At 57.3% G+C, this 25,415-nt stretch overlaps 8 protein-coding genes across 8 annotated transcripts; all 8 read left to right on the forward strand.

The window, feature by feature from the left end:
- Window positions 1-70: 70 nt before the first annotated feature.
- Window positions 71-1,060, forward strand: LMXM_33_3510 (conserved hypothetical protein; the record flags this gene model as incomplete). Its single annotated transcript, XM_003878858.1, has 1 exon — window positions 71-1,060. One exon carries the CDS (start codon window positions 71-73, stop codon window positions 1,058-1,060), a length of 990 nt encoding a protein of 329 aa, XP_003878907.1.
- A 917-nt stretch (window positions 1,061-1,977) lies between these two features.
- LMXM_33_3520 (peroxisome biosynthesis protein-like protein) lies at window positions 1,978-4,842 on the forward strand (the record flags this gene model as incomplete). Its single annotated transcript, XM_003878859.1, has 1 exon — window positions 1,978-4,842. One exon carries the CDS (start codon window positions 1,978-1,980, stop codon window positions 4,840-4,842), a length of 2,865 nt encoding a protein of 954 aa, XP_003878908.1.
- A 1,667-nt stretch (window positions 4,843-6,509) lies between these two features.
- Window positions 6,510-12,164, forward strand: LMXM_33_3530 (conserved hypothetical protein; the record flags this gene model as incomplete). The annotated part of the gene is made up of 1 exon (XM_003878860.1): window positions 6,510-12,164. The coding sequence occupies one exon, from the start codon at window positions 6,510-6,512 to the stop codon at window positions 12,162-12,164; it is 5,655 nt and encodes a 1,884-aa protein (XP_003878909.1).
- Window positions 12,165-12,860: 696 nt separating this feature from the next.
- Window positions 12,861-13,535, forward strand: LMXM_33_3540 (conserved hypothetical protein; the record flags this gene model as incomplete). Its single annotated transcript, XM_003878861.1, has 1 exon — window positions 12,861-13,535. The coding sequence occupies one exon, from the start codon at window positions 12,861-12,863 to the stop codon at window positions 13,533-13,535; it is 675 nt and encodes a 224-aa protein (XP_003878910.1).
- Window positions 13,536-14,469: 934 nt separating this feature from the next.
- LMXM_33_3550 (conserved hypothetical protein) lies at window positions 14,470-15,699 on the forward strand (the record flags this gene model as incomplete). The annotated part of the gene is made up of 1 exon (XM_003878862.1): window positions 14,470-15,699. The coding sequence occupies one exon, from the start codon at window positions 14,470-14,472 to the stop codon at window positions 15,697-15,699; it is 1,230 nt and encodes a 409-aa protein (XP_003878911.1).
- Window positions 15,700-16,293: 594 nt separating this feature from the next.
- Window positions 16,294-17,316, forward strand: LMXM_33_3560 (conserved hypothetical protein; the record flags this gene model as incomplete). Its single annotated transcript, XM_003878863.1, has 1 exon — window positions 16,294-17,316. One exon carries the CDS (start codon window positions 16,294-16,296, stop codon window positions 17,314-17,316), a length of 1,023 nt encoding a protein of 340 aa, XP_003878912.1.
- Window positions 17,317-18,869: 1,553 nt separating this feature from the next.
- Window positions 18,870-21,902, forward strand: LMXM_33_3570 (conserved hypothetical protein; the record flags this gene model as incomplete). Its single annotated transcript, XM_003878864.1, has 1 exon — window positions 18,870-21,902. One exon carries the CDS (start codon window positions 18,870-18,872, stop codon window positions 21,900-21,902), a length of 3,033 nt encoding a protein of 1,010 aa, XP_003878913.1.
- A 766-nt stretch (window positions 21,903-22,668) lies between these two features.
- On the forward strand, window positions 22,669-25,281 carry LMXM_33_3580 (conserved hypothetical protein; the record flags this gene model as incomplete). Its single annotated transcript, XM_003878865.1, has 1 exon — window positions 22,669-25,281. The coding sequence occupies one exon, from the start codon at window positions 22,669-22,671 to the stop codon at window positions 25,279-25,281; it is 2,613 nt and encodes an 870-aa protein (XP_003878914.1).
- Window positions 25,282-25,415: the final 134 nt, after the last annotated feature.

A 25,415-nucleotide genomic window follows, 5' to 3' on the forward strand; every position in this document is an offset into this window, starting at 1 on the left:
GTTGGTGCGGTACTCTTTGTGTTGATGTCATCTGCGGTGTGACGCGTGTGTGTTTGCTCGCGTTGGCGTCATGCTAGAGTTTGTCATCACCACTCCGCCGTCGCGCCGCATTGTGTGCCGAAATGAGGCGACGTACATCTACTTTTGGCCCTACCTCTTCTCTCGCGAAGTCCCGGGTGCGCTGCAGTTGTGCCGGTGGGCTGCACGTCGTGGTGCAGCCGTGCACGGTGCTGTCCGCCTGCAGCCCAGTGAGACACCCAACGAAGCGCATCGATGCTATCTGAAAGTAACACGCCCCGTCGCCGCAGGCCGCACGCTCATTTCGCTTCCGGCAGCGCTTTCTCTGAGTGTCAGCTCTCCAGAGTCGCGCAAAGGCACCTTCATCGGACGCTACAGCACCCTTGAGAGACTTGCACAGCTCCTCGCCCGTGAACTGCACAACTCGCGCAGCCCTCATCGCGCCTATCTCGAGTTTCTGCATGACCTGCACAACTCGGGGACGGAAGAGGTATCGGACACGCTTCTTGCCGGGCTCCACTACGAGCGTGCTGCGGTACTGGTTGATCAACTGGATGCCATGTACGCCGGGAACTCGCTGCAGGCACGCGGGGCTGCCAACGCGCCGTTCCTGGATAAGGAGCAGCTGACCTCTGCAAGTCAGCGCGTGGAGTGGGTGCGGCTGCAACAACTGCAGCGTCGCCTTGAGCAAGGCGTGCCCCACTTTGCCGCCAAATCAACAGCCTGGGCGTTGTCTATGGCGCTGAGTCGCGCAATGGAGGACGACGCGGAGGGGCTCAGCCTTTATCCGCTGATCGACTTTTGCGCCCATAGCTTTGAGCCAAACGCATACGTCTGTGTAGGCGAAGACGAGCGCATTGCACCCGTGCGGTCGGTGCGCTGGGCAGATTCGAGCGGAGCGCCCCTCGTGCACGTCGTGACGCGACGTTTGCTGCGCGCAGGCGAAAAGGTTACCCTGCGGTGGCATTGGCGGCCTGTCAAGACGACGGAGGATGCAGAATTTTGGCAGATGCGCTTCGGCTACGTTCCGCAGTCAGTGTAGTCGCACGATGGGCTTCGTGCACTGCCTACCTTCATCACAGGTCCTCTCAAAGAATGGAAAGCAGCGATGGAAACAGACAGAGGAGCGGCCACAAACAACAAGGCAAAACATAACCTGGCAACTGCGGGAAGACACAACCTGGGTGTGTGTGTGTGTGTGTGTGTGTGTGTGCGTGCCTGTGCTTCTTTTCCCAGGCGCCCGGACGAGTGAGCAGGACCAGAAGCGCCTGAGCCGATGCATCTGATGTCGACTACTTCTTTCATTGTCCCTCTCCCTCCTTCGTCACTTGTTCATGTCGCCCCCGCGCTTCTTTTTGTTCTTATTTTCCGAGCGGTGAATGCGTGCCTGCATCCCTGTGTGTGTTGTTCGCTGTGCGCACCCACGCGGACGACCGCCGGCCTTCCTCCCTTGTTGAACACGACGGGGTATTCTTGGAGGAAAAGCAAGCACAAGCGAGAGAGGTGGCGACTCTTGCGGCACCGAGGAGTCACATCAACGTCACGTGCCAGAGGGAGGGAGTGGTTACCACCCCTCACTCGCTCGCACACGTGCCTTTCTTCATAGAGCTGAGTCCGTCCGCTATCCTCACAACAGCAACAACAGCCCCCCCCCATCCACAAGGAGAAGCGCCACCGAAAGGCACCAGACACCTCCGACAAGCACAACTAGCACCCACGAGGAGCAGCTGGGAGAAGAGCAAGAGTTGTGGTTTATCCCCCACCCGCCACTGCCTCTTTTCTGCGGCACCACACGGCTCACAAGAACGTTTGAAGGACGGACTCGGTGGTGTGACTGCTTTCCGTTTTCGCCTCGCCCTTTGCATTCTCTGTGCCGTTTCTCCCTCCCTCCCCCCTCTCCCACTTAAAGGTCGTAGCCTCGAAGCGGCGCGCTGTTAATTGGCGCCGCTCGGCCCGCCCATGCAGCAATCGTCCTTTGAAGTCGCCGTGGACAGGAGCAGCCAGCACTCCTTCGTGACGGTCTCGCAGCACTACCTCGACAGTGTGCTGCGCCCGCTTTACAGCGGGCGCCTGCCGCTAGCGGTGCCGTTGCGCATTACAGGGCAGAGCGGCCACAACATCTACGTCGGGTGCCTCACCGACCGACCGCACACGCGCTCCAAGTTTGCGCTTGTTTTCCCAATTGCCCTCTGCTATGACCATGGGCTGAAGGAGGGGGAGCTGGTGGAGTGCGTGCCGCTGTCCAACGCGCCGCGCGCGACCAAGGTTCTGGTGGCGCCGCTGACGGTGGACGACAGCGAGGTCGTGGAGCAGAACGCGCTTCGCGTCGAGAACCTGCTGCTTCGCCAGGTGCAGGTGGTGTTCCCCTCCATGATCATCTCCGTCTCCATCTTCCCCGGGGTTCCGGCCAAGGTGATGGTGACCGCCATCGAGTGCGGCGACGCGGAGGAGAAGCTGCGTAGCGGGTGCGCGACGATGCACGAGGGCACGCATTTTGTAATTGCCACCCGTGTCCGTCAGGAGCAGACGGACGGCGCGGCTGATGGGGCCTCCGCACCGCCGCTCTGGGCCTTTGTCCGCGGACGGCCCACTCGTGCCGCCGATGACAGCGGTGTCGAGCGCAACGACATGGCTGCGGTGCGGGTGCGCTGCATCACGGCTGAGAAGTACCACTGGAAGAACGGTATGGTGCTCGGCGTCCTCGACTGCGCGACGGTGGCGACGCTGAACAGGGAGGAGGTAACGCCGGGGTTTCTGCGGGCACACTTGAAGCAGATGTCCGTCGTTGTCGTGGGCAACGCTGACGCCGAGGCAGCGGGAGCTGCGGACGAGGAGGGTGTCTGCGTGGTGGACTCCCTGGCACAGGCGACAAACCTTCTCCTTACCCCTCACGGCCTCGACCCGTCGGCCTCTACGGCTGGGAAGACTAGCGACGCACCCGGGAACGATTCTGCCGGGGTGGCCCGCCCGGTGCTCTCGAGTCGCGCGCTACTCCCATTCTCTGCGGTGGCGCTGGACGCCGTCATGCAGGTGCACGGTAGGGTAGCGGAGGAACTGCAGCGGCACCTTGTGGCCGCCCTCCACCAGTCGAGCGTGCCGCGGTTTGTCAATCTGCACCAGAACAACGTGCTGCTGTGCGGCGGGAAAGGCTTTGGCAAGTCGACGGTGGTGCGCGCGGTACTCGACACGCTGCCCGACGTGCACACCGTAACGCTCGAGTGCGGCAAGACCAAGTCCTTCTCTGCAGACATTGCCAGGGCTTTGATGGAGTGCGTTCTGTGCAAGCCAGCGGTCCTGGTGCTGGAGAACTTCGACAGCGTTGCGCCGGCGCAGCAGGAGGGTCACGCGGAGGCGATGTCGGCTATGACGCGGGCAACGCTGGAGTCAGCGCTGACACGCTTCTGCTACCAGTTCTCCGTTCGTCCACACGGGGCGGTGGTGGTGCTGGCGACATGCTCGAGCCGTGACGCAGTGCACGAGACGCTGCGGTCGGCTTACTGCTTCCGGCGGGTGCTGACGCTGGAGGCGCTGAATCGCGCGTCTCGGACGGTGTTGACTGGGCAGCTGTTCCCATACGCGTCGCGCGAAGACGTGGCGGCGGTGGCGGCGCGAATGGACAACTACACCCCGTTTGATGTGAAGCAGCTGACGGCGCGGATGCGGGCGAAGCTGGCGGCGGAGCCGACCCTGTCGCTGCGCGCGTGCGCCGAGGCCTGCATGACCTTCTTTACCCCGCTGGCGCACACCGGCATCAACTTTCTCAAAGGAGACAAGGTGTCGTGGGAGTCGATTGGCGGGCTGGAGGAGGCGAAGAAGACGCTGTACAATACGCTGGTGCTGCCGATCAAGCACCCCCAGCTCTTCGCGCGGCTGCCGCTCAAGACGCGCAGCGGCATCCTGCTCTACGGCCCATCGGGGTGCGGCAAGACCTTCATCGTTGAATCCATCGTCAACGCGGAGAACTTGCACTGCATAGTCATCAACGGTCCGGAGGTGTTTGGCAAGTACATTGGGCAGAGCGAGCAGAAGATCCGCGACGTCTTTGAGCGCGCGCAGGCGGCGGCGCCATGTGTGGTGTTCTTTGACGAGTTCGACTCGGTTGCGCCGCAGCGCGGCGCTGACGACTCGGGCGTAACAGACCGCGTGGTGAACCAACTGCTGTGCTACCTGGACGGTGTGGAGGGGCGCAAGGACGTGTTTGTTGTCGCGGCCTCGAGCCGGCCGGACCTGATCGACGCGGCGCTGCTGCGACCGGGTCGACTCGACAAGGCCGTCGTGTGCCCTGTGCCGAGCGAAGATGATCGGGTGGCAATACTGCGCAGCTTGCTGAGCAAGGCCTCGGCGCACTTCAGCGACGAGGAGCTGCGGCAAGTGGCGCGGCGCACGGTGAACTGGACGCCTGCCGACCTGTCGGCGATGGTGTCGTCGGCGCACACGCTGGTGAACATGCGGTTCGTGGAGCGCCTGACAAAGCAGGCGGCTTGCGTCTCAGGCAGCATCGGTGGTGATGGCGCCGCGCCGGATGGCGAGGATGGGTTTGTGATTGCTGGCCTCCGCAACGACGTGACGCGAGAGAAGGTCGGGGATGCGCTGAAGCCGCTGTGCCTGGCCGCCGGCGCCGGGGCTGAGGCGGCTGTCTTCAACACGGCCGCCCTCGCAGCGGAGCTGATGTCGATGGACGACTTGTGGGCGTCGGTGGAAACGACACGGCCGTCGCTGTCGGAAAAGGACATCCAAAAGCATGAACGCATCCACGCCTTCTTCTCCAAGGGCAAGAGCGCGCCTCCGCCCACGCCTCCCGGGTCGCGGCTCGTCACGCGATGAGCGCCCACCCTTTGTTGTTGTTCTGGAATGTTGTCGCTGTGATTTCTCACTTGTCTGATACCCAAGGAGCAGCTGAAATAGGACACAAAAAAAATACTGGACTGTGGACCACGATCGACTCGATGGGTGTGTGATGGGCACCTTCCCGTTTCTCTTCCCTTGTGGTGGTCGCCCCCTCCCTTGTGCACTCATAAGCCTTTGCTTTTCCTCCCCTCCCCACCCTCCTCCTCGCGCCCGCGGGGCGAAAAGGCAGGGAAAAGCTCCTCCCGTTGGATTCGAACCAACGACCTGTAGGTTAACAGCCTAACGCGCTGCCGACTGCGCCAGGGAGGAATCGTGAAGAACAACGCATTCACTCTCTGGCATCGAACGACCTTCGAAGGAAAAAACGTTCCTTCCGGCCGGAATCGAACCAGCGACCCTGTGATACCTGCGAACTCTACAGTCACATGCTCTACCAATTGAGCTACAGAAGGTTGTTCATCGACGGTGAACGTAGTGTACGAAAGAGTCGTTTTTTTCGCGGCGCGGGGGAAAACGAAAGGCCACTGCGAGAATCGAACTCGCGACCCCCACTTTACGAGAGTGGTGCACTGCCACTGTGCTAAGCGGCCGCCGGGAATGAGAAGGAAATGAAAGCCTGGCGCAAATAAAAGTCCTTGTTTTCCTTGGGGAAAACAAAAGAAAATGGTATTTGTGGCCGCTTAGTCTAGTGGTATGATTCCCGCTTCGGGTGCGGGAGGTCAGGGGTTCAATTCCCCTAGCGGCCCTTTTTTGTGACTCCGAAGTCATGGAAAAAACATTTTGGTGGGATATTGGGAATTGCCGAATCCTCCCTGGCGCAGTCGGCAGCGCGTTAGGCTGTTAACCTACAGGTCGTTGGTTCGAATCCAACGGGAGGAGCTTTTTCTTCACGTCTACGTGGCGCAACCCACGAGCAAAGAAAGGCGGCACCTTCAAGACACACGGTAACGCCGCATCACGAACGCCCCCGCCCGTTCGTGATTTTTGGCCCCACCCATTTCTGTTGCCGATCCCTCTTTCTCTTCCCCTCCTTTCCCACCATATCTCTCCCTTTATTCCCGCCGTGAGGACGCACTGCGCTCTTCACAAAACCAAAAGCAATGCGACAACATCCCCCCCCGGACTATTCATGGAGAGCTTTCCGCGCTACACCCCCTCCTGCTTCTACCGACTTTCCGCATTCACAGAAGTTACCTCCTATCGCCACAACTCTTCATCCGCAGACAACCACTAAAGAGCGCTGGTGCCCGATGCCCTTGTGGTCCTGCTCAAAGATCACACGCTCCTTTCCGGCCCTTGTTTATCTTTATTCTTTCGCCTCATTTCAGCAGCGCATCCCCCTAACGCCGCAACAACGTGAGGAATGCAGCGCCACGACATAAAAATACAAAAAAAGCGCGGCCCCGTCAACACACCCGGCTCTTGCTCTTTTTCACTCACCAGCGCCTCCTTGAGCACGCCTGTTCGCCATGCCACACGAAGCGCATCTGCTGGGGTTGCTGTGGTGCGAAGCAACGCAGCCGTCCTCCAATGCAGCAACACTGACCCACAACATCGGCGTGGCTTTCCGCTACCTGGAGACACCATGGGACGACAAGGCCAAACAAATCATCGGTGCGCTCATAACACTGAACGCCGGCCCAATGCACACCACCATCTGGGCCGCCCTCTTTCAGCAGCTGCGTGAAACAGGCAAGCCCACGATCAAGGTATACATTCTCAAGCAATTCGCCAACGTCTGCTGGACAGTTCCCACTAATCAAGCCTCAAATGCGTTCCGTGCGTTCGCCCTCGAAGTGCGCCCACTTTTGGAGGACATTCAAGTTGTCGTAAATGCCACGTTTCAGAGGTCATTTGCCATAACCATCAAGTGTTTCAGCTCCTTCGCTGAGAAAACACTTTCCAATGAGCTCTTTAACGTTCTTTACCGGAATCTGAAAGAATGGAAACGGCCAGACAGTATCCGTGCGGCGTCCACTGTCATTGCAGCCATGGCCAACGACAACCCAAGCTGCCCATCTCCAGAGCAACTTCTCCGCCAAGCACGATACGACTTGGATTGTTTCAGCTTCGCTGTACTGCTTGACACCTTCGTATCTATCGAAGTTGTTCCCGGTCGCATTTTGGATGAGCAACGCATTGCCGCATTTCGAGACGAGCTGAGCGAGATATTAGACATAATTCTCACTGCTCCGCAGACAAACGAAAAGGTTGTTCCACCTTGTGTCAGTGCATACCGACGACTGAAGCAGGTCTGTGGATCGTGGGAGCCAGTAGCTGCTGAGCCTTTCGCACTTTTCATCGTGAATGCTCTTGCTCAAGCAAAGATTAGCAAGCTTCTTGTTTGCCCGTTTTTGCATTTTTTGCAAGAAACATCGTGTATCTGGTCGCGGAGCTCCAGGATTGTGTGGCAACTTACGGGTAGCAGTGACCCCTTTGTGCGCGCCGATGCCTACGCCGCATTGGCAACCACTATACATGTCATGGACGCTTCAGAGCAACCGTTGGTGTTGGCAGATTTGATGGAAAGGCTTCGTTTTTCAATCGAGGAGCGCTGCAGTGGCACGACTGTCGCCATCCTCAAATTTGTGAAGAAACTTTTGCTGCACGCACACCTTCCCCCATCCACAGAGGAACTGTACCTTACAAAACTGCTGCACTTGTGTCGTCGTCACGGAAAGGGACTGCATCATGATGTGCCGGCGCAACTGGAACTACTCAACGTGCTTCTCTGCGCTAGCGCTGCACCAGACGCATTGGTTGTGTTTGCGCTTGAACTTTTTTCGGTGTCTCCCGATCGTGCGGTTGCGAAAAAGGCGTTTTGTGTGCTTCGCCATTTTTCGGCGGAGGTGTTTCTCGACAGCGGTGTGCAAACCAGCAGAGAATACATGGATGACACTTACTACTTTGAGACCGCAATACAAATGCAACGCGAGGAGCCTTTAGAATATGAACTCCTCCCGTTTGTCCGGCTGCATCGTACCAAAGGGCTTTCCACCTGCATATATACACGGCTTTGCTCTCTCGCTGAGAATGAGACGAAGAACTCCATGACTTGCATTATTGTCTGCGATGCTGTGAAGGAGATTAGCAGGATGAACGCACCCGATATTTTCGTTGATATCTTTTTCAAGCACGCAACATTGTGTCTTTTGTCGCAGCTGCTTGTTTTGCAGGACCCGATGCCGAGTGATGCGTATGTGTCCCTTGTACAGGCATGCGGAGCTTGTCTTCAAGGGAATGACCTCGACATCCGCGAAGAAGCACATCTGCTGAGCATGCTAGTCCAACATTCATGGAGTGCAATCGTAATGTGCACCACCGCTTTGTTTTCTAATTTTCTTCCAGCACCCGTGTTACCCTCGTGTCGCTTTTTCCGCACTGATTCCCTTTCTCAAGCATGTCGCAATCTGATTTTGACGTGTCGAGATATTGCATTGTCGAACGATGTTGCTTTCTACGACAGTATGTTGCATGAGATGCTTACTAGTAACATAGGCCTACTCATTTCGTGTGTCTCCTTTCTGCGACATGCACCAATTTTTATAGCGGAGCTGGTGGAGTCGGTGGGCTGCTGGCTTGAATGCTGCACTGCTCTCTCTCCTTTTGTACCAAAAAGTGTGTTTCGACTCCTCACAGTGGTGTTTGAAGCAGCTCAGAACGAATTGTCAGTGCGGCGGCAGCGAGCGGGAGAAACTGACTACTCTCTTTTGTCGGTGGCACGCATGTGCAACGGCATGGTGAAACAGGCAATCGAAATGGATTTGTTCTTGTGCTGCCCAGAAATCTGTAATTTTCTGCTATTTTTTATTTTAAAAGATGCAGATGATGAGGTATTTTTGTTTCGAGAACTCATTGCTAACAACTGGACATTAATTGTCGACTTGTTCTCGTTTTGTGAACGTATCGTCATTTGCCTGTACAACGACAACGATGCTGGTGCCTTAGCGGCGGTTTTGAACCTTCTATTGGCGTTGTGCGACAGTGTTTATTTTCCGCAGGTCACAAGCGTTATTTCACGCGGCTCGCTGGATGAACTGCTTCAACTATTGCGCAAAACATCCGATTTCAGTCAAAAGCACCAGTGTATTCGCGTTGTCTCCCACATTCTCGCCGCATTTGACGAAAATAACACCCTAGAAGAAAAAGTGAGCGGGTGCTTTTTAGAGAGTGATACCGATGCTGATTTTTTTCAGCGCATTGATCGCTTGGTGCAGCTTTGGAATGCAAGTGATGCCCAAACTCAAGCTCGCTTCAAAGTTGTGCTGACAAGCTCTAGCAGCATAGAGAGACTCGTCTGTGCAGCGGCCGTGGATGTGCAGTGCATCCCAAAAGCCGTAGAGGCTGCTCTTGGGGCCTCGACAGACCGCGAGGTACTAGATGTCCTGCTGCTTATTGTCACGGAAGCGGAATCTGAGACACTCTCCCCTCTTTTATTTGCCATTAGCGATGCGGTGTTCGGGGAGAACGACGACCTCGTCAAAAAGATTATTTGCAGTTATCGCTGGGGTTGGTATGGAGGGCAGCAAACAATGCAAATGCTGTTGAGTGGTGCTTGGCGAAACTTAAACACTCCCCTAAGCCAGTATTTGAAACTACTATTTGTGTCTCACAACCTCGACAGAACCGAGGGCGACGTTCGCCGTGAAAGATGTTTACGCACACTGGATAGCTATCAAACTTCTTTTTCATTTTGGCAGTCGCTACCAGGCATGGCAGCTGTAGAAATATTGCAGCACGAAAGGGAAACAGGTTTTTCTTCACTGCGCCTGACGGAGGTGCTGCAGCTGAGAGGCACATCAGCTCTACATACAATTCGCTCGCTTTGCGACCAAGGTACTGGTATTGCGACTGGGTTTGGCCCCAGTAATATTCGTCGTTTAGCGACCTTTATCTCCACCGGGGTCGATTGTGAACTGTCCTCATGGGGCCCTTTATCATTACTGAGATTGCTTCAACTGTTTGTCAGCACTGCTAGAGACTCTCCAGTGGAGTCTGAGCTGAGTGAGTGGCTGCAGCTAGGCTGTTGGCTTCTTTTTGATCGAGTTTGTCTTTCTTCAAATACCCAGGACACAACGGAGGCTGTGAGCGGTAAACAGTCGGCGGAAACTTTCCTGACTGCTGAATTAATCACCATTTTCGTGCAGCTGTCGAATCTGTTTCTCTGCTCCACTGCGAAAACCCTTGACGATGTTGCGATTTCCGTGATCCGTTATGCATTGTACAACGCCACTCTCTTCACAATGAGAGATGTCAGTGAACGTCTTTTTTGGATGGTCGTACGTCACTGCATTTGTGAGGTGTGGGCTGCAATCACAGCAGAAACTGTCGCGTCGGTGCGAGATCCCGAGATTATTGCATTTTTGTGCCGTGCTCATGTGAAGGTAGGACTTCCACTCTCCGTTCAGAGAGAGTTCCACGCTTTATTCACGCCACAGCTGCTGTCATACGGTAATACAGATTCCGAGCTCGAAGAGGACAGTCTTCGATGCATTCTATGGCTTGTCGGCAATTTTTCGAGCAGCCATGTGCACTCTTCGGTGAGTGGTGGGACTTCTTCGTTACAGCATGCACCAAAATGGACAGGCACTGCTGAAACTGGCGCAACGCCATCTGGTAGGCTGGCCCTGAAACGCTTGCCTGCTGCGGAGAGCAGCTTCAGCCGACAAGACGCACACTCACTTTCTGCTGCTGTCCGCCATGTTACAGCTCAGCTGGCAGAGAGGGTGCTTGCGAATACAACGGGTGCTACACCGAGCAATGTTCTTGATGCACTTGGTGTTTTGTGCAACCTTGCGTCGCCCGCACCAGCTGCGTCTGGCCCCGCAGCCCCACTGCTGTCGAATGCCGTTAGTCTAGAGCGCGTGTACCGTATTGCACGCGATTTCACCGAGGGGTTCCCCCTTATCTCTGCCGATGCGTCACTGGATCCTCCAGCACACTGCCTTAATCACCTCCTGGGGCAGCTACCTAAAGAGAGGCGTGCTCACAGCATCCCTGATCCTTTGTGCCTGAACAGCATAGCATGGCTGTTGAGCAAGCTGTTGCAGTCGTGGCGACGAGAGAACGCACCTGACTCGGCGCTGCCAGCTCAGCTTCCATGCGTGCTCGCCTTTTGCCTCCCCTACCTTTTGCGCTGTGACCTGCCGTCTTATCTCTGCTCACTACAGAGCCTTCGCTACTTGTCAGTCTGCGGTGCAACTCCTGAGGTGGCGGCTGTCTACGACGTCGCCTTGCCGAGACTCATGGAGGATTTGGTGGACGTGCGGTGGGGTGCCGGCGTTGCGGGCTGTTGGTACGAGATGCTCATTGATTGTCTCAGTTGTGTTCCAGGTGCTGTCCCAGATGGTGGTCGGCAGCTCTCCCGGCGCATTTGGGAGGGGCTGTGGCGCGGAGCCGGCTCTGTGGAGCTCAGCTGCAACCAGCGCTTCACCGAGCGCGCTCAGCGAGCGCTTCAACAGGTTATCAACGGACTCGTGCTCAGGTCTGCGCAATGGGAGCTTTGCCGCTTGGTTGTGCTTGATAGCGGTCTTCAGAGTCGACGTGTGGTACTGACACCCGTGGCGGCGTCCGCGTTTTCTATCGTGTCTGATGCCGAGATCTTCTTTTGGCTGACACGGGAACTTCAGGAGCGGACGTGGCGCTCACAACTTTTGCAGACACAATCAGCTTTTGTGCACCACGGCGCTGCGGTCCTTGACGCGGACAGCTCTCGGTCTCTCTTGTTCGAGTTCGAAAAGGCAGTTGCGCCGGTTCGCGAATCCCCCGACGAGAGGAGTGAGCTTGCAACCGGAGAAGAGGCTGCTTGCATCATCGCGGAATGTGTGCGGGATTCCCTTTTCAGTGCCACAGACGCTGTACTTGCTGCTCTTAACCACTTCGATTTTGCCGACATCGTGCAGCGTCGCGCCGTTTTACACGAGTTGGCTAAAATGATAGTGAGAGGCAATGCGACTACCACGTCGTGGACTGAGGTGTACTTTGACGTTCTTTACGAGCGTGCGGCTTGGCATGACGAGGGTCTGTGGGTTGCGTGCGCACTGGCGACCGTCGCGGTTGGCCAAACTGAGCTGTGCTGGCCAAAGACGGTGCTAGGGTCGTTGATTCCCGCTAGCTCAAGTGCTTGGAAGCGTGAGCTAATGCGTCGCATTGGGCAGCGTGCCAAGATGAGTGGCGCACAGCGGGAAACACGGCAGTTTTTTGAGGACGCGTCTGAGCGACTTTCGGCGCTGCAAAGGCCTCCTTTGCCGTGGAAGCGCGAACTGTTGGCGGCGGTGTTGTCTGTATTTTCTTCTTGAGTCGACTAGCAGCGGCCAGGCATCAGAGAGGGGGAAATAGTAGTGAGTACCTGATGTGATGTGTTTGTATGTGCGCACTGCGTCAACCGTGCATGTTTTTGAGTGCACGGAGGAGTACTTGGTGGGAGAGCGGTAGCAAGACTGTGACTGCCTCTGCACTGACGAGCGGGAGGGGAGGGGAGGAAAGAGAGGAAAAGCGACCAGGACGGAGTCAACGCGTTCGAGTGAGCCCGCCTTTTTTTCTTTCGACCAATGGGAGAAAGCGCGTGCTTGTGCGACTACCTGAGCGTTTGAAACATCCGTGTATTCTGCGTGTGATTCCTGGTTCTCTTGACTTGCCGACTGAACTCATGCTGTGTCGTGCTCTGCTACTTTGTCTCAATCTCTTCTCTCCGACGTATTTCCACCTTCGCTCGTTATATGTTCTTTGCGTGTGTTGTGGGCCGTCCAACCCCCTAGCGCTACCTGTTTTCACGCTGCAACGCACATCCTCTCAGTGACAGAGATCTGCTCCTACATCGGTGGTATCACTGCAAACACTGCCTTGTGTTTCTTGTGTCTTTTTATTCCGTGAATACGCGGACACCTGTAGCGCGTCACATTCACTTTATCAAGCCTCTCACTCTAACACACACACACACACGCATCTCCACAAATTCACGCTGAGGTTTTGTTCTTTGCGGTGCCATGAGCACCATGAGTGCCACCCCTACGCACCCACTCGGCGCCGAAACAGCCGCAGATGTTCAAAGCATATCGGCAGCGCCCTTGCGGGAAGCTGACGCTACTTCTTTGGGGCTGATGTGGACACGGGTCGGTATTTTGGCACTTGTCACAGCGTTTTCCTGGATCACGATCTCGTACTGCTCGCATGTGTACTTCGACCGTGACTCGGCGTTTCACAACGCCCTCGAATGTTCGGAGCGGGTACTCAAACATCATGAGAAGAGCAACTGGTTGCTGAACGGCACGCTGCTCGGTTCCACCCGACTTGGTCGTCTTGTGCTGTGGGATGCAGACCTTGACATTGGGGTCTTGGTGCCGTCTCCAAGCTCTTTCGACGCCGCCTCTGCTGCGCTGGACGAGGAGTGTTTTGGGCACAGGTCTATTGTGAAGAAGGGTGCTCTGAACTCTGACTTACGAATCTGGCGCAAGTGCACGAGCCGCATCTGCGCCGAGTTTTACGAGACGACTCTGGTAAGCGGCACAGCCAAGACCGGCGAAGGACAGTCGAAAGAGTCGGATCTGTTTCCGCTGAAGTCGTGCACTGTTTCTGGCGTTCACGCAAAGTGTCCCAACAATGCGCCGTTTTACCTCGCGCAGGCGTACGGGCAGGACTGGCTGACAATCCCTCTCATCAAGCTGTTCTGACGGTGCCCGCTGAGCATCCTCTCGCGCCGGATTCGGGTCTTCTAGTGTGAACTGGGACCTGCCTCTACACTCACGGGTACGCGCGCACCTCTCGCGGATCTTGTGAGCAGGTGGCGTAGGTGTATGCACGAAGAGCTTGCTGTTGTTGTAAAAGGACGCAGACGACGGTGTGCAGACGCCTTCGGCCTCATCATCGCCGTAGCAGTCGAGCGGCCTCCACCTCCGCCATGAGAGGACCACGCAACAGGCGCGGGGGATCCTGCGCCGAACCCTCCAGAGCCCCTCTCCCCCTCTCCACACACGAAAACCTTCTTTTCCCTATTCACCTGTTCTTGCCCCGTCTCTTCTTTCTCGCTCCTCCATTGTCGACTGCATCGTGCGCTTGATGAAGGCGTGGTGTGTGCATGTGTGAAACGGGTAGATAGGATGACCTTCGATGTGCTCATGCGTGCAGCGGTGCCACACGCAGCTCGGCAGCAGTGAGGCGAGTGCGTGAGCCACCGAGGCATGATCGACAAGGATGGTGCAGCTCACTGTATCGGCACTTGAATTTCGCACAAGCACAAAAACATATTCCACTGCTAGGGGGAGCCAACGTTTGAAGAGAAAGGACGAAAAACAAAGCGAAGTGGTCTGTGGTGCAGGCTCGCGCGTTTAACGTGCGTTACGAGTAGTGTGGGCAGCGATGATGAGCATTTTGCCTCCTCTATCGTTTTAGCCAGCATTGTGGAAGGGCCTTGTCGGCACAGCCACTGCTGTGTGCATGCGCGGACAAACGGCGCGGACGAATTTCGGCGTCGAATGGCTTTCTGTGTCACTCACTTTGCTTCTTCTGTGTCAGCTTCTTCACAACTGTGGCCCGTGCCCCAGCGCCACAACGACCCATCACTTCGACAGCGTCTCATTAGCCCAGCAAGTACGTGCGCGACAAGAAATGAGTGGCAATGATCTACCCCCTCTTTGGATCGGAACGCCTCAGCGAGGGGTGACGCAGGACGATGCGGCGGATCCGTACACGTCCAAGGTCGGTGGCCAGGCTGTGTACTTCCGCCTTGGTGCCAGCACAGCGGAACAGCAATCTGCCGGCGTGTTAAGCAAGTACTTCCAATGCCCGCAGTGCAAGTCCACTGCCCAAGTCTCGCTTCTGTGCCAAGTGTACGCTCCCCTCGAGGTCTACGATCGAGTGCTGTATATCCTCACGTGTGCCGCCTGTACGCGTAGACCAAGAGCAGCTGCCTCTTTTCAAGGAAGCGTACCTGCGCCTGCACTGACCACCGGCACCAGCAAGAAGAGTGGCCTTGCTGCTGCTGCTGCTGCAAGGTCCCACACTAGCTTTTGCTTTGCCCTGCGGAGCCAGAACTTCAGTCGCGAGTACTTTGCCGAGTTGCAGAAGCAGCTTCGCGCAGAGGCTCAGAGGGCAACCGAGGCTGAGAAGGAAAAGGCGGAGAACGATGCACCGCTCTTTGGTGGTGACGACGATTGGGGAGACGACGCAGATGACTGGGGTACGGAAGAGGGACCGGCAAAGGAGGCCAGACTGTCAACGGCGGCGCCGCTCGACAACACCGGCGATACAGATGGTGCACTAGAGAAGACACCGAAAGAACTACCCGCGTTTCCACTGGCATCGCGTGGCATGACCGTACCCCTGAAAGGCGCTCTGTACACGAGTGGTCTTCCGCTTGATCTATATGAAGAGCCTCCCCTAAAGCAGAAGAAAGAGCTCTCGATCGAGGAGCAACTGGCTGCTGCGAAGTCCATGTACGGCAGCTGTGCAGCGCTGGACACGAGTGGTTTTGAGGAAGACGATGAAGTTCCCGAAGAGACGTGCGTGCGTGAGTACATGGAGCACATGGAGCGAACCCCATCTCAGTGCGTGCGATGGTGCCCCGGTGGCACTCCACTACGGACGTCCACAATACCAATCGGTGTGAACGGGAGCTCTCTGCCGCCGCCGTGCCCCGCGTGTGGCGCAGCGCGCCAGTTTGAGATGCAGCTTACGGCCCCTGTTGTCTACTACCTCACCAAGGACATCGGCGAGGCCAAGAACACGGCGCTGCACTTCAGCAATGTTCTTGTGTACACTTGCAGCAGCAACTGCTACAACACCAACTCTAACCTTCCATACCTGCCGGAGTACGTTGTGGTGGAGGATGAGCTATAACGACGGTAAGAAACGTCCACAAGCGCAGCGTTTTGCGCCGAGTAAGCACCGAGTAAGAACTTGAGGAGTAAGCAACGCTGTATTCGCCGAGAAAGAGTGCAATCTATCGGACTGCTTCAACGTATGTATTCCTGCAGGCGTGCATTGCCCACTTACTCCCCCCCCCCAAAAAAAAAAGAGATGAAGAGGGGAACAACAAAACTGCTGAGGTGAAGCACGGAGTCGGATCCTCATGCCTCTACCTCGCCGGCACAATCCGCTTCTCTGGTCGCACTCTTCCGTCCTCCTATGGTGTTCTGTGGTGACGGCATGCATTTTTGTTTTTCTTTCCTTTGATTCCACCGCCATACATCGCCTGTACCCCTTTCTTCCCGTCTTTTGCCTCTTGGCACCTTTTCCACCCCATGGTCAAAGAACATATCTTGGAGCCGGGTAGCCCAACTGTGTTTCCGCCGTGTGCCCCCTCCCCCTCTCCCTTTCTTTTCTCGGCGTCAAGTTTGTTTGCATACCTCGACGCGCGGACACACCTTATCCTTGACATGCATACTCGCTGTGGGAGGTGCTTTCTCTGAGTCGACAGCCGCTGCTTCTGTCATGTCGTTTGAGGACGTTATTCTGCGCAACGATGTCGCAGGCGTAAGAGCCTTCTTCAATGCGGCTGCCAAGAACGCCGTAAATGCCGTGAACGGGAACGGCTACGTTCCGCTGTACTTTGCGTGTATGAAGCCGTCTGTGTCTCTGCAGGTGATCGAAGAGCTGGTGCAACTAGGCGCTACGGTGGACGGCAGGGGCACCGACGGCGAAACGCCCTTGTACATCAGCGTGCACAATCACCGCCTGGACGCGGCGAAGTACCTCATCGCTAGAAAGGCAGACGTGAATGCCGTGAACGGCCCTCACAGAGAAACTGCCCTGCATGTGGCGGCAAGATGCGGATTTGCAGACATTCTGTCCTGCTTGCTGAGAACTGGCGCTGACGTGAATATGCGCAACGCGAGGCAAGAAACTCCTCTGTACGTGGCTGCGCAAGCTGGCCGCCACGACACCGTGTACCTCCTACTCGAGGCCGACGCAAACGCCGCACTTGCGAACGAAGACGGCAAGACGCCGCTTTACATCGCCTCTGAAAAGGAGTACAAGCACGTAGTCGTACTTTTCAAGGCCACACGCGCCGACTTGAAGCATGCAAAGTCGCTTGCTGACTCAGAGTGGCGGCTGCGTCCAGAGCCGATGATGTCGTCGGACCAGATGCTGGACAAGGCTGCGGCTGACCAGCAGTTCGTGGCAGAAGTGCATCGACGCTCTTCTGCGGGTGCGCCAGCGCCGGATACGAAGCCGATGGAGGTGGTAGAAATCAAGGTGCCGGAGCCCCAGGTGCGTAGGCACAACCCCCTGACGGGGGAGTCGTACGGCCCTTGCCGCAGTCTGGAGGAGGTGGGCTACGATTCGCCACCAATTCCGAAGGAGCTGCAGAACCGGCCACCGGCGAGGCTGTCGCGCGTTGGGGGAACGTCCCTGGTGGTTGGCACCGGCACAGAAGAGGGCGGTCATGAGCCGATCCGCATCGATTCAATCGGCGGAGACGGTGTCGAGTACTATGTGCCACCCAACAAATAGAGGCCTTCTTTCTCGCCCCACCCGGTATCGGCAAGCTGCGACGCTGTTGAATCCCTGAAGCGTCGTGGTGCCGGCACTGTTTTCTTCCATTCAACATCACCACATCTCACACCGCGTGTACGACCTCTAGTGAGCGCTCGTCCGCGCCCTCCTCTCTTTCCCCTTTGATGGGGGAGGGACTCTTCACCGCTCATATATGTATAACCAACATATTCGTATTGCTCTAATTTCCCTGCCGCCGAAAACAACAATGAAAAAGAAACGATGCCGGACAGACACCGTGGGCCTCTCAACGCAGGTGCGTTTTGTATGTGCGGATTCGACTCCCTCACCCGCTTGGGTGTATGCGTGTTGGAACCTTATAAAAACAAACCACAAAGACAACCGGAAGCGGGCAGTAGAGCGACAGACGGCTAACCGTGGAACTGTCGATTCTTTTCCTTTTCCTGCGTGAACGACGCCGGACCATGCTTGTTGTGGTACGGTCACGTTTTTGTTGTTGATCGTGAGCGCGCCAAAAGCTGCCTGGCGGAGAGGGAGGGAAGGACAGCCAACACTTAGGGTTTATGATTTTCTGGGTTCATTCTTTCCCACCCAAGTGCTTGCTGGGCATTTCTGTGGCTGCAGTGGATGATGATCATGCTGACGTGTCAATAACCCTTGCACTCTTTCGAGCTTTGATTCTCTCTCTCTCTGCACGCGCGGATGACGTACACTTTGGCCCCACATTGTTTACAATGACTTGGTCAAGCGTTGCCAATCATTCACGCACACACACGCACACACACACACACGCACACAAGCAGAGAAAGCGACCAAGAAAAGGTAGCATATCACCGGTATTCCACTTCTCCTTACGCACCCGACACCGGCAACAGCAGCACAGAGGTACGCGTGCCCCCGCTACCGGCGTCGCTGCTACGTTTGAGGCCAACCCACTGTGTCTCTGAGACCGACACCACTGCCGCACCAAAAAGCTGCTGGGACGAGAGGGAGAAAAAAGTCCTTGACCGATATGCTGTCTTCTTGGGACTGATTTTACAGTCGATAGCATCAATTCTCTCGCCGCCTTCGTAGTGCTCCTTTGAAAAAAAATTGTGCGTGTGTTTGCTCTATTCTATTTTGCTCATTGCCCGTCTATTGTCCATCACGTGACCACCCTTCTCCTTTGCGCGTGTGTGTTGCTTTCCTCTGCGCTCATTCTCCTCCCGTTTTCTCCTCACTAGTTCATCCATTCTTCTCCCTTTTCTTCTTTAGCTGCGACTTTCTACTGCTCTCTTTCCCCGCGCCCTCCTCCCTTGTACCCGCAACCCCCCGTCTACTCTCATCCATAAAAGCAGCGCATCACAAGGCCGCAATTCCAAGACAACAACCCCGTCCGCCCTGTTCTCTGCCAGAGGTGCTGCCATTATCATTTTCTCCTTTTTTGACTATTCTTGTGACGTTTTCGTTATTTTCTTCGTCCCTTCTTGTGCAGTCTGTTCACGTTCTTTTTTTTTTCGTTTTTTTTTTCCTTCTCAGGTGTGTCTGGTCGGAAACAGCACAGCACAGCCATGCCAGCTGTCACGCTTGCGCAGCAATGTAGGTTCCGGCATGTGCTCACGTGCGTTTGCCTTATCGTTCTACTGGGCCTTTTACTCGGCTCTTCACCGACACTTGTGACGGCGAAAGACGAGCCGACGCGTGACGGCATTGTGCCGCTGCCCGAAGGCGCGCAGCAGGCGGAGTTCGAGTTAGCCATCCCAGTTCCTGTAGCAGCGTATGTGGATCCTGTAGGGCCTTCTGAGCGTCCCAGGGAGGCTGTCGTCGAGGTTTCGGTGGAGGTTCCGCTTGATGACGGCGCTGTTGCCGAGCACGATGTGTTGGGTACACCACAAGCGGATGCGGATGCCGCTGATGCTGAAGGGCAGAGTGTGATTGAGGAGACCAGGGTGGCTGAAGCGAGCCGGGAAGCCGTGGAGACGCGAAGAGACGTGCAGGCGGAGCGAGAAGACGATAGGCGATTCGAGGAGAATGAGAAAGTGGCAGCGGAAGCCCAGGGCCCTTCAGAAGAGGCCGCAGCACAGAGGGCGGTGGAGACGCAAATGCCCTTTGAGGCTGCAATGAAGGAGGGGTCCTTTCCATCGACAACCCGGCTTTCGACTGAGGAAAACGGTGCCCAACCATCAGGCAGTGGTGCATTCCATTCAGCCGACCGCGCGGAAGAAGCAGCGGCACACGATAGTGAGCAGTCTCCACCGCCGGTTGATTCGGTGATGGAGGTAGAACCCTCATCTTCACCAGGTGCCGCGACCCTCGACACGCATCTGTCCATGGAAGAGGTGGGCAAAAACATGGCCGAGGCGACCAAAAGGGCAGAGGCTCAAATTGCTGCGGAGGTGCAGCAGACGGATAAGGCCCCGCACCTTAAGATGCGCAAGGCGGCCGAAGCCAGTAAGACCGAAGAGGCGAAGCAGTTGGAGGAAACGGGGGTTGCACAGGAGTTAGAAAAAGCGGAGCAAGTCCGCATAGCTGAAGAAGCGGCTCGACAGGCCGAGGCTGAGAGGCAGGCTGAAGCGACTCTCCGAGCTGAGGAAGCGCGAAAAGATGAGGAGGAAAGGCTTGCTGAGGAGCGTCGCAAAGTCGAGGAGGCTCGCCAAGCGCAGGAGGCACAACGCGCGGAGGAGACCCGCCTTGCCGAGGAGGCTCGCCAAGCGCAGGAGGCACAACGCGCGGAGGAGACCCGCCTTGCCGAGGAGGCTCGCCAAGCGCAGGAGGCACAACGTGCGGAGGAGACCCGCCTTGCCGAGGAGGCTCGACTCGCACAGGAAAGGCGACTGGCCGCAGAGGCGCAAAGGGCCCAAGAAGAAGCGCGAATTGCAGAGACGAGGAGGGCGGAAAAGAAACGTCAGGCCGATGCGGCAGCCGCGAGTGCTTTGCAGCGCAGAAAAGTGGCGGCAGAGGCCCAAAGTCGGCTGAATTCAGAACGGAAGAAAGCGCTTGCCAAGATAGACGATGAAAGGGCACGGTTCCAGACAGCAGCAGCCGAGCTAACAACACAACAGGAGGAGGAGAAGTCGTCTGCGGCGCGGCGCGAAAAGGCCGTTGCTGCCGAACTGCAGAAGACCATGGAGAAAAAGCTCGAGGCCCTCCAGCACGATCTCGTGACGCTGGGGCATGTCTCGGTGACGCTTCGCGACAGGGTGAGCGAGCTCCTGCGCAGTAGTACATCACTTACGCAGGTGCAGGAGGACGTCCAGGTGTTGGATGGGATGGTGGTGAAGGCGGGTGAGACGCTCGATAGCATTCGTGAGGCGACCGACTCACTCGCAGATGCGGCGCGTGCGGCTGTAGGGCATCAGAAAGATGCCCCTGCTACAACGGCACAGAAGATCACGCTACTAGCGAAGCAGAAGATGGAACTGGAAACTGCTCACGACGCTGCGATCCAGCACCTCCTGGCGCGCCTGCAGATCCTTGACTCACAGTTGGCAGGGATGGCGGAGCCGACAGAGACAGAGGAGGCAGCGGTTGCAGGGCCTGCCGAGGCTGCTGAGGGCACGGCCACCCCTCCCCTGTCGCCTGTTACAGCTGCAGCAGTGGGGAAACCGAAAGAGGTAGCGCCGCTGCCCTCCGAGGCCCCCCGACCAGTGGGGACCTCCACAATTGCTCCGGCTCCCTCCGCTCCCCGAGCGGAGCCATGGGTGAACTCGCCAAGGCACGCGGAGGAGAGCCCCAATCGATACCGCCGCGAGCTGATCGAAACGCCGGCAAATCAGGCCGGGGAAGAAGGCTACAGCGAAGACAGTTACGAGGTCCACCTCCGCGAGGGCGGCGCACCGTGCAAGGTGAATCGGCACATGGAGATTGTTGGGACAGCGGTGGTGATTACTATCGCCGCAACGGTGCAGACACTACGCTGGTGCCGCAGTGGGTGTCGCGGTGGTGAGGAGGAGGATGAGGAGACCTCCAAGGATGTGACACCAGAACTTCAAGCAAGAGAGACATCCTCGGCATCCCCACACAAGTCGCTTCCTCAGAGCGGCGGTCCGTTGCAGCAGCGGCCGCAGGCATCACCACCGTCTACGTTTCCACCTCAGGGAGCCAACGCAACACCCGACCGAGGTGGTATGGAGTCGCCGAGTCGTTGGGAAAGCGGCAGTATTGCGCCGCCGTCGCAGCGCGGCACGCCATCCGCCTCTTCCGAGCAAATGCGCTTACTTGCCGAGAAGGGCGACACCCTTTCGCCGACACCCGTGCCGCGCCACCACTCGGACGGCTTTCCGCTCGGTGCCCCGGTGCCGGGCAAGCCTGGGGTCACCCGAAGACCTCCACATGGGACCTCGCCTCTCGACACTGCACGCGCGCCGCCGCCACCACCGGGTGCGACATCCCCATTTACGCCGTCTCGAAACGAAACCCTGGGCATGTCTCCTACTCCCGTGCAGCGGCAGCTGCCGCTGCCTGGCGGGCAGTTTGGTGACCCGTCTCCGCCACCACTGTCGGGTCACCCGCCAATGGCGGGAACACCACTGCAGATGCACCGCCGCCGAAACAATGGTGACGACTTTGAGCTGCACAACCCCTTTCTCTCGCGTTGGTCGTAGAGGAGCAGGGAGCGTGGCGTGTCAAGGTAGGAGAGTGTTGTTGTGCTGATGTCTCTCTGTCTCTTCCTCTCGTTGTGGATGGAAACCCGAGGACACTGGCTGGGGCAGCGCTGCTGCTGCTCTTGCCTCCCGTTCCCTTTCTGCATCTGCCAAGATGGCGCTTGACAGCTGCGCATCGGACCATCGTTCCTCGTCGCTTCCTTTTTCTCCGATTTCGCTTTTCTCTTTTTTTTTTAAAGAACCTTTCCTTTTCATGCTTCCCGCTTCTTTGGTTGCATTGTCGCCGCGTGGTGTCTCATGCGTGACGAATCTCTTGCGCTGTATGAAAGGACTGGACAGCATCTTCTCCACGTGGTACATGAGAGGGTGTCACAGGGGGAACTTGAACTCTTTCTGAGCTCACCTTTCTCTCCAGCCCGCAACCCCCTCCCCCTCCCTTTTTTCTTCTCCGGTGCACCTCCAGCACCTTTCGTGGTGTCTCATCGTGGGGTTGCGGAAAAAGGGAAGCTCTTCGGTAGCTCTCGCAGCGAGGGCGCGTTCGCTTTGCTCCTCTGCTGCTTGAACCGGCTCGCCCTCTCTCTTCCTCTCTGTCATCATGCCATCTTCGTCTTTCTTCCCTTTTTGTGCCGCCGTGCACTCTTGCCGCCACCACCAGACGTACGCTCAGCAACAAGGTTGAAAACGAAACAGTGGGTGGCGTGAGCGTCTCCCTCTCACCTCCAACGTCTTCCCTCCCCTCATACAGAACAATTTTCTTGTGCACCGCATGCCGTCAGAAGATGAGTCGTCGTGGCGGCTTCTCTTCGGCATCGCCCTAAGCCACGGTGAGTTGCTCAGAGCAGGGCGACTCTCACATGACGGCTGGATGGTGTTTCTTAGCTCTGCGCAACTCATCGGCACCGCGACAGGGGTCTTCCCTGTTCTGCTCGACCAGCTTTGGCAGCGGCAATCCTTGAGCGAAGGTGCATGGCAGGCAGGCGTCGACGAGCACGAACCAAGAGCTGCCTCCGTTTCATCACGGGCTTTCTCACTGAACGTTGGATCATCGCGAATGTCTTTGATGTCTGGAGACTTCCAGCGCTCCGGGAATGCTACCGCAGCGCCATCGGCCTCAATGCCGCGGCTGTCGAGCGCGGCGCGTGAAGGGGAATCCATTGGATTCAGCGGCTTTGTGGATATGATGAAGGTGATCTGCGTGCGTATCTTCCAATCCCAGCGCTTCACGCGCCTGCGCGAGGGGCACAGGAGCTTCGATGAGGACGAAGGGGAGTCTGCACTTCTTGCACTACGTGAAAGTGCTGAGGACCACGTTCTGCTGACCGAGTCGGTGAAGTACACCGCCGCTACGTTTCTGCGGCCTTTCATTTCGCGGTGTGTCGTCCATGCATCGTCGCAGATGCGGCTTCACCCGACGCGAAACGGATGGGCACTGCATGTGAACCGACTGGTGGCGCACGTTGTCGGAGCCCTACTCCACACGGCGATTCTTCCGCTTTTCCGCAAGTACGCAGTGGCTGGCCGCCTGTCGATGGCCGGCTACTGCGCATTCATCCGAGACGCTTTCCCTGGATTGGACGCCGTCGAAGAGACTTGCGCGGTGGCCATCTTCTCTCACGGCGGGTTTCCAGACATCCGACCTCTTGTGAAGGGTCTGCAGCCGCTAGCAGCGTCGGTCTCTCCAGAGCTCCCTACGGTGGTTTCCGAGCGAACACTGGGCTTCACAGATTTCATCGAAGCAATGCTGATGCTGACGGTAGTGGTGTACTCGGACGAGGTGCGCTACCCCGCTCAACGACCCATCACTGCCAAGGTCTGGTCTTTTTTTGAGGAGCATGTTTGCCGCCGCGCGCTCCACGGCGCTTCCATGTGCTCTGACCCGTACGTTACCGGTCGCTACGCCACGGTTCCGCCTGGCCTCGTCTCTGTCTACCCAGCGGTAGCGCCGCGGTTACAGTGTCCGTGTCTTTTCGTGGAGGTTATCAATTTTCAGAGGGACAACGTGGCGGGTGGTGCAGTTCCACCACCTACAGCGCAAGCATCCAACGAAGGCTCGCCATCGTCTCTGTTTCTGACGGAGGTGACAGCCGCCGAAGCAGAGTCGCCCTTGTGCTCGCTGGGGGACTGCGGCACCAACTCCGACGTTGCCTTGCAGGCTGCAGCGACGTTTTTTTCGACCGAGTGGAGCTTGCTGGAGCGGAATCGATGTGTGCCTCTCTTTGGCCGAAGCCAAGCTTCTGTGAGCCACGCGATCATGATCTGCGGCGCTGCCGCAGAGGCCGCTCCGACGTGGTGTCCTGAAATTTTACAGGTTCCCCTCCCCGACTCGCTGCAGCAGCTGACGCTGTATCAGTGCGCTGTAGAGGCTGTCGCCGCCACAGAAGCCAACGGAGTTTTCGAAGAGGGGGCCGTGTGCATCCTCTTCACACCCTTCCGCTCTCTTATCGTCGAGTTGGCTGTCTCTGATGATGATGCAGCAACCAGGGACGAAGACGGCGAATCAGCGGCACAAACTCGCCCTTGGGGATGTGCGGACGTTATTGTGACTGACACGCCCCTTGTGCAAGTCGTCCCGCCCCGCCTGCTCGCGCCCCTCCACACAATCTTCGTATCTCACACCCCAGCACCTACCGGCGACGATTCAGCCGCATCTGCGCCGCTCCGCATATCGCTTTCCGCGGTATGCGAGCTGTGCCGGCAGCTGCAGTGGTGCGTCACTTTTGACAAGCAGCAGCACGACTTACCGTCACTATGTGCGCAGGCATGGGCGAAATACGGCGACTTTCAACGCATTCTTCACTCTACGGTGAGCCGGCACGGGAACACTTCCTCCGCCGGGGGAGCGTTGTCATCCTTTACGGAGCAAGCCGCCTTGTTCAGCTTCACGGACTTCATCGGCTGCTTAGCCACAGTGCTCTTTCTGGAGCAAGGCGGGAGACTGCGTGACGTGCCTGACGTGCCGCGTCGTCTAGAGCTCGCGCTGTCCTCCTTGCCACCTACCTTCACCTCTGCCACTGGCACCTCTTCTCGTGTCCCGGACGTCGGGCTGCAATCGCCAGACATCCACAGCATTCCCTACAACGCCTTCCGCGATGTGCCCTACCTCGCAGCCCTTGATCGCAAAAGGAAGCAGTCAAAGGAAGCCCAGGATCGCCGCACCGCTTTGATTGCGTCCTTACGGGAGCACCACGCACTGCAGATCCCCTCCCCTGTCACGCTGCCGCCTCTACCGGAAGACCGGCCGTGTGCAATGCGCCTGGTGTCCCAGTACGGCACGGTTGATCCGACAACAGTCTTCCATGCTGTCATGCGCGACGGAGCGGAAGTTATAAAGACCCACTTCCTGCAGCAGGAGCTAGCCATCCCCGAAATGACCGACTGACACAAGACATTCGTGGTGCCCGCAGTGCGAAATTCGACGAAGACGCTGCGGGTCTGTACGCCTTCTCTTGATGTGTATTGTCTGCTTGTCCGCGCCTTCTCTCACGGAAGCTATCTTGAGCGATGCCCGGCGTG

The sequence above is a fragment of the Leishmania mexicana genome, chromosome 33, assembly GCF_000234665.1.
Source record: "Leishmania mexicana MHOM/GT/2001/U1103 complete genome, chromosome 33".
Taxonomy (NCBI): domain Eukaryota; phylum Euglenozoa; class Kinetoplastea; order Trypanosomatida; family Trypanosomatidae; genus Leishmania; species Leishmania mexicana.